The 15,361-nt window shown below is 38.2% G+C and overlaps 1 protein-coding gene across 5 annotated transcripts in view; it reads right to left on the bottom strand.

Moving 5' to 3' along the window:
* The window catches only part of LOC145513154 (heterochromatin-stabilizing protein CFDP1), a 103,636-nt gene that overhangs the window by 81,523 nt on the left and 6,752 nt on the right, over nt 1–15,361 (bottom strand). For 3 of the 5 annotated variants that reach the window (XM_081508633.1, XM_081508636.1, XM_081508637.1), the window contains exons 3-5: nt 15,126–15,345; nt 14,688–14,812; nt 2,219–2,338 (exon numbers count right to left, since the gene is read on the bottom strand). In XM_081508633.1, coding sequence (XP_081364759.1) covers nt 2,219–2,338; nt 14,688–14,812; nt 15,126–15,345 — 465 coding nt within the window. Of the gene's footprint in view, nt 1–2,218; nt 2,339–14,687; nt 14,813–15,121; nt 15,346–15,361 lie in introns of all 5 variants that reach the window. The other 2 variants (XM_081508634.1, XM_081508635.1) reach the window with 2 other exon arrangements.

Here is a 15,361-nt window from a genome sequence, read left to right as displayed (position 1 = left end):
TGGGAGAATGGGACTGACATAAATAAAAAGTTAAGCCTGATCTTTCTCCCCTACTGTGACAGTTGTTAATACCTACTGCAATAATCCTGAATAAATCTTCCTTGCATTTTAACAAGTAGAGGATAATTTTTTCTTTCATGAGCCTCAGTGGCCAATGGAGTCCCCAGAAGAGAAAGGACGGAGGGAAGAATGGGATATTGGGTTATTTATTCCCCCGGATGATCCATCGCTCAAGCAAAGCTCTCAGCTCCTCACAGGAGGTCCTCCTTATCCTCACTGCCACAGGCTGCTCCCTGCTGCGCCCCTCAGGTTGAGGGGTGGTGATGGAGCCTCATTACTACTAATCCCAGGGATACCGCACTCTCACTATCTGTGGTCTTTCACTACGTTGTGAGTTCTTAAAATCTCCTAGAGGTGTCCTAATTTGAGGATGCCATCTGTTTCCTTCTGGTTCCTACTAAAACATAGCAGATTTCTTATCTTTGAAAGGCTAGTAGCTCTTTCTAAGAAAGAAAGACATGAATACAGAATACAGTGAGATTTTCATGACTGACTCAGTGACTTAAACAAGGTGACCTTGCCAAGATGCCACTTCTCCCTCCTCCGGTTATCTTCAGAATTATGGTAACAGTATTTTCTGAAACACGTTTCCAAGTAGAATCTCTATTTTAAGAAATACCCAAGGAAGCTAGAAATAAAAATGATGCTACTTGAAACCAACTATGCTAGAAATCTAAGGCAGAAGAAACTGACTGTATTTCTATCCAGCACTGAATCCACAGTAACTTTCACAGTAACATTTCAATAAATGCAAGAGGCATTGTTTAATAATACCAGATACAAGCCTGTTCACCAAGAGATAAGCCTGCAGAAGCCTAATTCTATATGTAGTCTAGAGCAGTATTAGTTAAATACAGATTGTAAGAGATTGTGAAATTGATTCAATGGGTCATTAACATTTTTTCAAAAGACATATACTACACATAATAATTACATAATAATAGACACAAAATAGAAGTCACCTTATACACCTATATTTACGGGTAGACTATGTCATAATGTAGGGCTTCCCTGGTGGCTCAGACGGTAAAGAACCCGCCTGCAATGAGGGAGACCTGAGTTCGATACCTGGGTTGGGAAGATTCCCTGGAGAAGGGAATGCAGAAGAGAACTCCACTCCAGTATTCTGGCCTGGAAAATTCCATGGACAGAGGAGCCTGGCAGGCTACAGTCCATGGGGTCGCAAAGAGTCGGACACGACTAAGTGACTTTCACTTTACTTACAGTCAGAATGTAAGATGTATTTCTTATTGTGAGTAGCAGTCAACAGTCTGAAAGCCACTGGTCTGCCGAGAATCCCTTTCAGACAATAAAATAACTAGAAAGCTAAAAGCATGTTGCTTTAGCTTATTAGAGCCTCCTCTTTTTATCTCAGCCCTCACAAAAAAAAACACAAAACAAAACTTCATCGTTTTAGGGGGAAAGGATGAATCAACAAACTGAAAGGTCAGCAAATCAACTATAGGTGACTTGTTCCACCTCAAACACCTGAAGAAGAGAGAGCTCTGCTCAGGAGTCAGAGGTGATCAGTGCAGTGATGGGAGTGAGTGGTCCATGTTCACCTCTCTCGAGGCGAGTGCCCTGACTCCTCCTACTTAACTGTTGGCTTTACTTCTTACATGTAGATTAAGAAGAAAGAAATTTTTCCTTCTTCCAAGAAAAGAATTCTAGTCTTCAGCTCAAAATAACTCATATACTATGGAAAGCATGAAGGGAGAAAAACTGTTAAGTTCCTGATAATGTGCTAATAAAATTATTTGTAAGTCAGCCTTGACCTTTTTTTGTTCCTAGGACATCCTTAGGGGTGGAAGGAAGTACTCAACTCAAATCTTTATTTCAAGTTATGATGAACTGCTGATATTTACATTCAAAAATCATTGTTTAAATGTGAAGTCTACTATATGTTCAGCTCTGTGGCCAACACTGTAAACCAGGACTTTGCTCAGAATCAAACATGAAGCCTGCATCCTCCATTCTGCAAGTATTGTTCTCTGCATCCTCCATTTTGGCAGGTATTTCAGCAAAGACAGAACAGCAGCAGAATTCCCTCTCTCAGGAAAGGAGCCAAGAGAGCTACAGGTAAGGGCGGGCGCCCTTGTTGTGAAAATAGCTTCTCCAATGTGCCAAGTAGAGCTGGGCCTGAGACTAAACTACTCACCCTGACCCGGCAGGAAGTGATGGCACAGATGAAGGGATGTTAGACTGGGGTTTTTCTTTCTCGTTTTGCTTGAAGAAGGATTTGGCTTCTTTAGATGTGGCATCCACTTCCTTAATCACCCTGTGCCAAGGAAAGAGACACCAAGTTTACAAGTGGAAGAAAAGGAGAGAAACAAAATCTAAGAAAAAGGCATAGAGAACCAAGGAAAAAACCACTGGGCTTTCTGTAAATTCTGGCTGCTGAGTGTTATGGTTAAAATTTATTTCAACAGTTCTAGACATTAGCCCTTATTAATTCAAAAAATGAAACAACAGCAGATGGAAGTCTGATGTCTCTCAAATCCCCTCCATTACTTCTGTCACACGACTGTCACCCTGAATCACAGCCCACGTGAGATCACCAATGTGAAGACTGGAAGGGCTCTCCCACTGCACCTCACGTGCACATTAGTGCTCACGCTTAAGTCAAAGTGAGAACAGGGACGTGGAGTAATTGGGAGAAACACACTGGCATTATTTCAAAGAGAAAAGCAACAGTATAAACATTTGGGAATACTCTAAAGAAGGATCCTGTTCTATACCTAAAACAACCCAAAGATGAAACAAAATTCCTTAAAACTAGCTACACAGATAGTGATTTAGGAGTGAAAGAAAGTTACCCAATTGAGAACCCTGTCCAATTTCAAATCTGAGAAAACTGCCCTCAATAAAACTGAGTCCTAAAGGAACAAATGAAGATATGAATTTGATGCCAGAAATTTCAGATAAAGAGGGGAAATGCCTTATGTCTGCCTTGGGTTTCCCAAGTGAATAAAAACGTCTGAGGAATTTTGTTTAACTCCAATCTGTCTGTCAGAGGGGCCAAGATTATGGTGTTATTCTGACTGTTCAAACAGGTAATTCACAATAATGACAGACAAATCCTATATTCCAGATTTGAAAAGAACAGAAGTCGTTATCTTTTCTTTTTCCTTCTAGGCTTCTTGGGACTAGAATCAAATTTTTATATTAAGAACTATCTCACTCCTGCACCCAGTACTCTTTCACCATCACAAGTAGCACAAAATGAGAGTTTTACATTTAAGACTCTTTGGGACCCCCTGGTGGTCCAGTGGCTAGGGCTCCGTGCTCCCAACACAGGGACTCAACCTCCATCCCTGGGCAGGGAGCTGGATCCCATGTGCCACAGCTCAAAGATCTCACATCCTGCAACTGTGTGGATCACAACAAACTGTGGAAAATTATTAGATGGGAATACCAGACCACCTTACCTGAGAAACCTGTATGTAGGTCAAGAAGCAACAGTTACAACATGGAACAATGGATTGGTTCAAAACTGGGAAAGGAGTACATCAAGGCTGTATATTGTCATCCTGCTTATTTAACTTATATGCAGAGTGTGTGTGTGTGCTCAGTCACTCAGTCATGTCTGACTCTTTGCAACCCACATTGCCCGCCAGGCTCCTCTATCCATGGGAATTCTCCAGGCAAGACTATTGGACTGGGTTGCCATGCCCTCCTCCAGGGGATCTTCCCAACCTAGGGATCAAACACAGGTCTCCCACATTGGAGGCGGATCCTTTACCGTCTGAGCCACCAGGGAAATGTGAAATTCACATTTCACCATGTGAAATGCCAGGCTGGATGAATCACAAGTGAGAATCAAGACTGCTGGGAGAAATATCAAAAACCTCAGTTATGCAGATGATACCACCCTAATGGGGGAAAATGAAGAGGAACCAAGAGCTTCTTGATGAGGATGAAAGAGTACAGTGAAAGAGCTGGCTTGAACCTCAACACTAAGAAAACTAAGATCATGGTATCTGGTCCCATACCTTCATGGCAAATGGAAAGGGAAAAAGTGGAAGCAATCACAGATTTTATCTTCTTGGGCTCCAAAATCATTGCAGATGGTGACTGTAGCCATGAAATTAAAAGATGCTTGCTTCTTGGAAAGAAAGCTATGATAAACCTGGACAACATATTAAAAAGCAGAGCCATCACTTTGCCAACAAACATCCGTGTAAGTGAGGGATATGGTTTTCCCAATAGTCATGTAGGGACGTGAGAGTTGGTCCATTAAGAAGGCTGAGTGCCGAAGAACTGCTGCTTTTGAACTGTGGTGTTGGAGAAGACTCTTGAGAGTCCCTCGGACTGCAAGGAGATCAAACCAGTCAATCTAAAAGGAAGTCAACCATGAATACTCACTGGAAGGACTGATGCTGAATCTCCAAAACTTTAGCCACCTGATGCAAAGAGCTGACTCATTGGAAAAGACCCTGATGCTGGAAAAGATTGAAGACAGGAGGAAAACTGGGCAACAGAGGATGAGATATTTAAACAGCATCACTGACTCAATGGACATGAATACAAGCAAACTCCAGGAGATAGTGGGGGAAACAGAAGCATGCAGTGCTATAGTCCATGAGGTCTAAAAGAATCAGACTCAATTTAGCGACTGAACAACAACCGCTGTCCTAAGAAAATCTCTCCATAATACGTCAAGAGTCAAAAACAGAGGGAGAATCTACATGATAGATTAGACCATCATTCCCCAAATAAACACTCCTTCCCTGTTGACCAAGAAGATATTCCCCAACTCCCAATGATGATGAGCTTGGATATATGACTTCAATGGTCAATGAGATGTTAACTGATTTGAGAGGAAAAGAAGCTTTAAATGTATTTGTGCTTTTTTACTTGTCCCTTGAATTCCTCCCTTTAGCCATAAGAATATGCCTCAAGGAGCTGCTGGTCTAAGACCGTGGAAAGACACATGCTGCAAGTCTCAACCCAACCAGCAGCTTGGACACCAGCCTAGATGAACTGAACTCCAGATATCTGGAAACACATGTGTAACAAATAAATGGGTATTATTGTATACCGCTTTTGGGGGGATGGTTGGTAGCATTCCTGTACCAACAGCTAACACATTTACTATTCATGAGTAAGAACACTGATATCTAAGGAGCTAAGTTACTTTTTCTCATCTAGAGATTAAGTAGCAATGCTAGAATCTTTTAACTCTGCTTTCCAAATATGGTTGCCATAAATTTCCCAGCTCCCATGCTGTCCAGAAACTGACACTACCCCAGTGAAAAGAGAGGGTCTGAGTAGGACCCTTGGAACTGAGTAGGCCTTTATGGCTGCATCAGCTCACGAGGTTCAGAGGAAAGGGCACTTCTAAGACTTGCTGAGAAAAGTGATACAGAGCTTCCAGGTGGCTCCCTCTTGGAATGCACCTCTAAAACCCCATGTTACCACATAAAAAGTCTATCTGTCTTGAAGCCACCATGCTGGAGAGAACACATGGGAATACCACAGGGAGAGAGAGATTATCTAAGGAGCCTGTTCCACACCCCAAGTGTTTGAGTATTCCTGGCCCAGACACCAGACAAGGAAGTAAATAAACTATCAAGATGGTCCCAGATCCAGCCACTAAGTACAACTGCAAGACAGGCTCTGCAGGAGAGCCATCTAGCTGAGTCCAGTCACCCCACAATTAAGAGAAATTATAATAAAACAATGGTCTTAAGTGGCTAAGTTTTGGGGTGATTCCTTACACTGTAATAGAAAAAAAACAAAATAAATTTATGTCCAAACCTGAGACTTAATGCAGAGTCCAAGAATGCTGGCCTGGAAAGTTGGTTTAAATCTCCTTGCCCTGGGCAGAATCTGGGAGACCATCCTAAGATGGTTAATGAAGAGAAGTGGAATCTTTCACTTGGAAATTGTGGTCTGAACACATGCTCTACTTTCTACTTCCTACCAAAACCCTACCAAATAGTGGTAATAAATTTACAAAAGCAGAACTACACGAAAGATAAGAACAGGTATAATAAAAGAAAGATATCAATTAAATTTTTGAAGGTAGAAAGCAAACAGACAAGTTAACAGTTGACTGAGGTCTTTGGTCTGCTCTCTGAAGCTGAAGCCATGCAGAATGGCCAATAAACAAGCAATATCCTACAAAGATTCAGGAAATTGAGATACCAGGAACCTCTGAAGGTGGAGGACAGGAGTGGGGTTAAAACCAACTGAATGTCTGTATCAGGAGCACCCAGGTCCCAGATTCCCTTCTCCACCAGGTACCACAGGCTACTGATCCCAACCAATCCAGCAGAATCCATTACTTGTCAGAAAGATGAGAAACCACCGAAGTTCTAGACTCAAAGGGCAGGGCTGAAGTTTCAAGACTCATTCTCCAAACAGACAAATTAAATGAAAATGTATCTACTCAGATTTCCCGTGCCACAGCAACCCCAAAGGTTATGTGTTTCCTATGTGTTTGCATGGATGTGTTATTAGATGGAGTTGCTACCTAACCTGTACTGGACTTTGCACCAGTAAGAAACAAACATGTGTTATGCTATTGACGTCCTTTGTTTATTTGTTACCCCAGCATAGCCAAGTCTAGCCTTACTATTACATCAATTTAACTGACAGGAATTTCAGAATAAGAGAAAATATGGGAGGTTATCAACAAAAAGAAAAATTTCCTAGAAGGATGTTTCCACAAAATGGCTGCTCCACAGAACATCTGACTCAGCAATTTACTTTATTTCTTTATTTAAAATAAATATTTTGACTGCACCAGCCACCTTACAGGATCTCCATTCCCTGTCCAGAGATCCAATGCAGGACAGAGCAAGGACAGCCTCAAATCCTAACCACTAGGGTGCCAGGACGTCTCATGACTCCACAATGTAAGTTCCACATCAAGGCACAGCATTATGAAAGTTCAGAAGGCTAGTGATGAGAGAAGATAAAAATCATGTGCCCCCAAATTACAGGGAAAGTAAAGGAAGCCTTTATGCAAAGTATGCTTTGTTTTCTTGTTTTACTACAATATGAACAATATGTTTCTGTCAGCAATCTAAGACAATTGAGTGGACATTATCTAAAAAAGCAACCTAGATGCAGGCACTGTGTTACATGTGAGACACAGAAAAAGATGTAACATGGTCTCTGCCTTGACTGGCTCACAGTCCATTGGGATAGCCAATCATGAAAACAAGTCATAACAAAATATGATATATGGTAAGTGCCATAAAGCAAGCAAAGAAAAAAGAATAAGGGGAAAAAAGTATAAGGAAAAAGTATCTCTATAAATTTATTACTATCAAAGTCTTCATATTCACTAGGGAAAAAAGTTCTATAAACTGGAATATTTCTCTCAGGGACTCTGGTAAATGACACAAAGGAATAATAAGCAGACTACTGTACATTGAGGATATGTCTAGAAGAACTCCAGTTTTAACAAGCAATGAGAAGAGATTCCCAGGAATTCCCTGGAGGTCCAGTGCTTAGGATTCAGTGCTCTGTCAAGGCTTGAGTTCAACCCCTGTTTGAGAAACTAAGATCCCACGATCCATGATGGGCAGCCAGAAAAAAAAGAAGGGTGGGGGGAGCTATCAAAATATCTTCAAGTAAGAAAACAGTTAAATTATAGACCACTTCTAATATACAAGAGGGATCCCTGTCAGGAAAAGGCCCACCATTAGCAACAGCTAATTCAAGTGCTATCAGCAGAAATTCCATCTTAACTTCATTTTCACTTAATGAAAACTTCCTGAAAAGTCTTTATTTAGCAGAAACTTTCCATGACTGGCCTCTTCCAAAAGGTGAATCATTTAGGAAAGTCTGAGCTAACTGGCTCAGCTGGTTATGTGATAAGGAAGGGTAAAAAAAATTACTATTTTTCCTCATTCCCCAAAGTTAATGAGCTACACATTTTTCAAGTAGAGAAAAACTGAAACAAAATGATAAAAAACTCAAAATTTAGCATTTAAAACATATTAAGAAAAAAACTAAAACACTAATCTTTGCTAACACTACCTTATGCTCATACTTATAAATTCTTCCCAGTCATTACAGCTCTTTCTCACATTTTTTAAGATGTAGTAATGCTCTTAACTGATACAAAGACAGAAAGAGCAGAATAATGCCATCAGGAGATTAAAAGAGATGCTCAAATCCACTTACCAAGTTTGCATCAATTAAAATTCAGGCCCTTCCAATTCTTACATAATGTTCTTTATAATACATAAACTTAACTATAAATACTTTAAGTTTAAAAAAAATGCTGCCAACATGCCAATTATTATCAGAATTTTTGTTTAGGAGGAAAAAATTCCAGAGAACTTTCCCTTAGCATGTTATATGTCTCTGCAACATATATGTTTAAAAAAATAAGCGTATATACTACCTTTGAATATAAAATATATATATATGCGAGTGTGTATATTTATTGGAAAAAAAGTGTTTCCTTATTCATATTCATTTCTTTGATAGACACTAGGCTGCCCTCTTCTGACAAATGACAGAAACAGCAGGCTCCCTGGATACTCATCCAGTGTTTAAAATCATGATGCATTTACTTAAAAAATGAAATAGGGGAAAAAAAAATTTTTTTAAGAAAATTTGTGTCAACTATATTTATAAGTATTAATAAATCCACAAAATTTAATTTGATTAGGAAATTTAATGATTTTTCATAAAAAGTTATTCACCAGCTTTTCTTACTCTGTCAAGTCAATGGTAGAGTTATAATAAATCTTTCTCAGATATCCTGTATGACACATGGGAAACAATGCAAGCCAAGAAAGATTTCCAAAAATTTAAAACCTATATTCCTAATGATATATTAAATTCTTTCTGTATTTTTTGTAGGGCTTCTAAACCATTAGAAGTTCACCATCAGTGTTGTACTGCCCTCTCTGTTGGACAACTCAGTAGTTCCCAGTATAATTTCTGGCAGCAAAATACATTCTTAATTCACATCATCAAGATTTATTTAACGGATCCCAAAAAGGATTATAAGGGAAAAGACTGTCTTTGTAATGCAGAATCCCGACAGATATCGCCTAAGCGGTCTAACTCATCAGCACCAGTGCTCGGTGGTAATGATATGATGCGCTGAGGAGGACAAATCATCATCAGTGTAGTATTTTTGTCTAAAGTGATTAACATGAAGCTAACCATGAGGAAACAATGCAACAACCGAAACTCTGAGACATTCTGCCACACAGATGGGCTCTTAACACTAAATGCAGAGGGTAATCCTGAACTGAATTTTGGACTGGACAAGAAATACAGATATTAAGAACATTTTGGAATAACTATGGAATGATCTGACTAGAATTGTACATAGAGCTACCAAAAATGTGAGCTGCAAACTACCTGCTACTGGTCTAACAAAAGATAGGTACAAAAATTCTGAGTATTTAAAAACTCGCCTAGAAATTTGATAATGTCACAATGTTCGAGATATGGATGATGAACTCACAGCATTAAACAGAACATATACCAATTATTGCAAAGTACTCACATGTGATATTACTGTATTAGTCATCTGCAGTTAGACCATACTACAGTGAGAAAGTTTAGGGTTATTTTCTCAATTAAAACCCCCAAAATGTAAGCATTTCTCTTTACAAATTGTTTTATAATCATTTTAATTTTTAATCATGTGACTTTAAAATTTTTATTTTAATAACTAAGAAAGTAAAACTGTTATCATTTTTTAATCCTAATTTGCTGACGGTGAAAAAAAAAACCCACACTGTATGTCTCTACAAAAAAACCCTCTTTTTTTAAAAATATCTTTTCTGAATGCAGAAGTAATAAACTACATGATGATAACAGCACTGACTTCAAAGAAATGAAGGGCAACTGAGGTGAAGCTGATTTTACTCTATGACCCCTCACACACTGGGCTTGGTTTTTGATCATAAAGGGCTAAAACCACAGCAAGTTCTTTGCAGAGATGTTTTAGGTAGTAACGCAGAAGGCAATGGCAACCCACTCCAGCGCTCTTGCCTGGAAAATCCCATGGACGGAGGAGCCTGGTAGGCTGCAGTCCATGGGGTTGCTGAGAGTCGGACACGACTGAGCGACTTCACTTTCACTTTTAGGTAGTAAAGCAACAAATTCACAAAAACTTCTGCAGCATTTACATATAAAACATGAAGAAATAAGTTCAAAATCAAAAGAATTATTTGAAAGAAACACTACTGAATTCAAAAGTCAACAGAAACAGATGCAAAATTCCATTCATTGGCATTGTAGTCTTGAGAAAGAAGTACTTTCGGTTGCTAAACTAAACAGAATAAAACATTCCCAGGACATTAGTAAAAGACCATATCAGTGATGTTTGCTTGGAAATCTTGGTGAATCTGTGACAAGGAAGGCAGTTCAAGTTTAACTTTTCAATGACACCATGGCTTGAAGTATTCGGGATCTATCTTAATGATAAACTATGACAAAGTTAGCAAAGTATTTCTTCAATGCAATTTGAAGAATGACAAATTACTGCTGATATAAAAATTATTTTAATATTTGTGATTTAAACATGAGGGTGATATTAAAAAGTCTTTTTTTTTTTTTTATCAGTTTCTTGTTAACAAACATTAACTAACAGTGATCTGTATAATAAAAGTAGGATCACATGACAACAGATGAGATTCGAAGTTTAAGTGTTTGGAACAATAAGTTCCAATGACACAGCTGCAGGACAGGGAAATAGTTCAGATTAAGGAATCTGTGCTAGAACATAAATCAACACACTGCTTCCTTCGCTGAGAAAAATCTTACTACAAACCAAAACAAAAAAACCCTACTATTCTGAGCACAGTAGGAAAACCTGTGAATCATGTAAAGCTAATGCATTCAATTTAAAAGACTGTATTTGATAAAATGAAAGCTGATTATAAATGTGGATATATTATCATGTATGCTGAGGTACAATGGTTATGAAGAAAGTGCCATAAGAGTGATGAACTACAGAAAAAATTTAGAGAAACAATAACCATATGGTCCCCAGTTCTAAAGATCTCAAATTAGATAGTAAAACATGCTTATCTGTCTGCTTTGTTCAGTGTTTTTTTAGGCTCTGTATTGTTTTTTTGAGGGTCGGGGGGCTGTGGCAGGAACCTTGAAGGATCTTAAGTTTCTTAACCAGGAATTGAACCTGGGCCCTCAGCAGTGAAAACACAGAGTCCTAACCACTTGACCGTCAGGGAATTCCCAGTTTGGTGTTTTCAACAATCTTAGTACTTTCATACAAGGATGAGACTGAACATATTTTTCAGAAGCAAATAAATAATAAGAGAAAAAGTGAAAAATAAAAGCCTGAAGAACAGTCCCTACAAATTAACATGTTTGATAGAATATTTTGAACTGTACTTTCATAAAAAAAAAAAATCCACACATAGAGAATTCACGCATCCAGAATTCCTTTTTCCCATTGAAATGTAACTTAAATTTAATTATAACTTGACAGGATAAACAACTGGAACTGACCACCAATGAAGCATGGAAGATGAAATCAGAAAACACAGTTATTACTAATCATTTCATGATGGACCTAAATCAAATCATTACTCTCTAGGCCTTAAACTTATATAGTGCTGTATATAAATTATTTCCTCAATAAAACTGCAAGAAAAAAAAGTTATTAATGACTTCATTTGGAAAAAGTAAAAATGAAAATCCTGAACTTAATGAGACTGCTTTAAAATCCACACATTCATCTCCATTAATTTTACATTATTGCAATTATTTAAATTATCTGTGATGAAGGACCTTGACATAAAATTTTCAACCTGTTGTAGAACAGTATTATTGTAAAACACAATCAAAAGAAATCATTAGAAAAATAAATTTAAAAGAGATACAATACAGCCTTTTGAGATGGATTTCTTTATGATGAATATTACTTTTTATAATATTAAAAAGAGGACAAGGAAGAACACCAACACAGAAACAGTAACTTACAAATACTCCTCTAGGAGTAGGGCTGTCACCAATCCCACTTAGACCAGATAATTAATGAGAAAGAAGCTATTTTGACACATTAAAAACTGTAAAAATTAAATATAAACAGTACTTTTTCAAAGTATGTGTCTAGATGTTACATATTAAGAACTGATACTCTACTCTTAGTTTCTTGTTTCAATTATAGAATTAAAGTGGATTCCTTTCATCAATCACTTACACTCACACTTTCAATGACCAACATGTAGAGTTACTGGGAATTCCCTGGTGGTCCAGTGGTCAGGACTCAGCGCTTTCGGCACTGAGGTCGGGGTTTCAACCCCTTGTCTGGGAACTGAGATCTCACAAGTTTTTTCGGGGTATAGCCAAAGAAAAAAAAAAAGAGTATAGTTGTATAACTCTTTTCCTTTTCTTATTTATGTTCATTTTGATTGTATATATTGAAATGTAACTTTATATCTGCATGTTAAATCTTATTATTAAAAGTGTGAGCTTGCACTTTGTATCTTTTTAACATACTTTCCTAATAATTTCTTTTGTTGTGTTTTAGAAACTATTGGTCTGCAACAGGCTGAATATTTTTTTTTTATTTTATAAATTTATTTATTTTAGTTGGGGGCCAATTACCTTACAACATTGTAATAGCTTCCGCCATACATCGACATGAATCAGCCACGGGTCCACACGTGCTCCCCCTCCTGGACTCCCCCCACCTCCCCCCCCATCCCATCCCTCCGGGTCATCCCATTGCCCCGGCCCTGAGCCCCTGTCCCATGCATCGAACATGGAATGGTGTTCTATTTCACATATGATAATACACATGTCCCAACGCCACTCTTCCTTACAGAGTGAGGTAGGCCAGGGAGAAAAACAACAATACAGTATACTAATGCATATGTATGGAATTTGGAGGATGGTAGCGATGGCCCTGTGTGCGGGACAGAATAAGAGACACAGATGCATGGAACAGTTTTGTGGACTCGGGGGGGGAAGATGAGGGTGGGACGTTCTGGGAGAGTGGCGTTGGGACAGGCTGAATATTTAAAATCAGGATCCTTCACTAGAGTGGGTTGAGAGAATAATCTGTATTAATGTGAAATCTACTGGATGTGAGAGTTACATTAAGTCACCATGGAAAATATCTTTGTTCTTAGGAAACAGGAATGAAGTATTTACGAGTGAAGTATCATGAGACCTACAATTTTTAAAAGGTTCAGCCAAAACAAAAAGAGAGAAATACAGATACAGATGGTGGCTGCTGTGGAGAAAGAGGCAAAACATTTATAGGTGGTGAATCAGTATGACAGGCATATGGGTGTTCATTGTAATACTATTCTTAGAACACTTCTGTAAGTGTAAAATTTTTGAGAAGAAAAAGGGAGAAAAAAATAAAAAATAACACAAAAAGAGTAGAAATATCTATGCATGTGTGCTGAGTACTTAGTCGCTTTAGTCGTATCCAACTCTTTGTGACCCCAAGGACTGTAGCCTGCCAGGATCGTCTGGTCCATGGGATTCTCCAGGCCAAAATAATGGAGTGGGCTGCCTTGCCCTTCTCCAGGAAATATAAATAGCTTAATTCATAGCAGAAAGTTAACACAACATTGTGAATCAACTGTATTCCAATTAAAAAAGAGCCACGACCACCACCAACAAAAAAATAAAAAAATTTTCCTTCACATCATTTATAAAACAAAGCCAAAACTTTTTCCAAGATATATTTTCACTAGATGAAACAACTGTTGGAAATTAGATATTATTTGTTTTTAAGAACATCAACTTTAAGGAAAATAACATTACTGATTGGCAGGCACTTCATTTGTTCTCCTCTAGCTCTGAATTACAAATCCAGTTTTCATATTAAAATTTTTTAAAAAACGGGAAAGAGGAAATTCTAGGCATGTGGCTCTCATCCAAAACAACCAGAGATTAAGCCTGTATTGTTTTTCTAAACTAGTAACAAATCTATGAATCAACTGAAAAAATCATATTGAGATGAGGAAATAGCATCAGAATCAAACTTCTCTCCTAGTACTTTCAACTGCCAGCTGATTTCAGACGTTTTATTGGGACTTATACTTCAAAGTTAGGGAAAGTAATTAAGGAAGAAAGAGCCAAAGACACAAAGCATGGCAACAAGTAAGTGGAAACAAATAGTTAACTCTTACATTTTGTTGTTTTGTTCAGTCAACCATTTCATACTGCCCCAAAACTACATTACCATATGTGAAAGGACATTCTCATGTTCCCTGATAATTAATGGAGCCACTATTTTCCTTGAGTTCAAATGTAACTCATCCAAAATATTAAGATAGGTTGGAAAGAGGACAGATGTCTAACATCATTTGGAAAGATGTTCTTTTTTAGGGGCTTGCCTCCCTGGTAGTCCAGAGGTTAAGAATCACCGTGCAAAGCAAGGGACACCGGTCTGATCCCTGATCTAGAAAGATTCCACATGCCTAGGGGCAGCTAAGCCTGTGCACCACAATGAATGAACCTGTACTCCGCAAACGGAGACGCCACAAGGAGAAGCCCGAGCACCACACAAGAGAAAGCTCACGTGTAGAAACGAAGACCCAGCGCAGCAAAAAAATAAATAAAACACATATTAAAAGAAAAATGTTCCTTTTAAAAAGAACTAATTTTGAAGAAAAAAAAAGAACTAAGTTTGAAGTTTGTGAATGTCATCTTACCTGACTTCTTCACCAGCAAAATCAAACACCTTTGTAATTTTAACTTTTTCTGTTTCTTTAGGTTTCTCTAGCTTTTCTGCTTTGATCAAATGACTTGAACTTGTCTCTTCAGTCCCTTCTCCTGTCTATGAAAAAAGAAGTGTAATAAGTTTCATATTAGGATGAAAACTAAAACATCCACCCAACTATATTGTTTCCCACTAGTCTTAACACATGTTTCATCTCTAAACACTTAAATACTCACTGAAAATTGATATGATTAGAAAAGCTTATGTTTTCTCCCACAAGGAATGCTTTGCTTTTCACTTAGTAGAGTTACTATTAAAAAGCGGCTAATCATAGATTTCTGCTGTAAGCCTCAAATCTCAGTTTGTAAATTTAAAAAATCTATCTGGGAAATTTACGAGAAGCATTCATCCTGTTCACCTGTTAACTTACTTTAACATGTGTACTTGGGGCCACTTTTGATTTTGGGCCTACATCATTCAGGAAGCTGGCCCATAGCTCATCCTCCTTCTTTTTCCTGGCATCCTCTGACTCAATGCCTTTTTCCTGCCCTGTTGCTGCATCTTCCTCCTCACTACTGCTTCCTCCAGATTCCTCGTTGGCATCCTCTTCGTCCTCTTCTTCTAGTGAGAGGCCACCTTGTTTTCTCTTCCTAGTTACCAACAGTA

Source organism: Giraffa tippelskirchi, chromosome 7 (assembly GCF_054371585.1).
Source record: "Giraffa tippelskirchi isolate mGirTip1 chromosome 7, T2T-mGirTip1v1.2.pri, whole genome shotgun sequence".
In the NCBI taxonomy this organism is placed as follows: Eukaryota; Metazoa; Chordata; class Mammalia; order Artiodactyla; family Giraffidae; genus Giraffa; species Giraffa tippelskirchi.
This window is presented reverse-complemented; position numbering and strand designations above follow the sequence as displayed.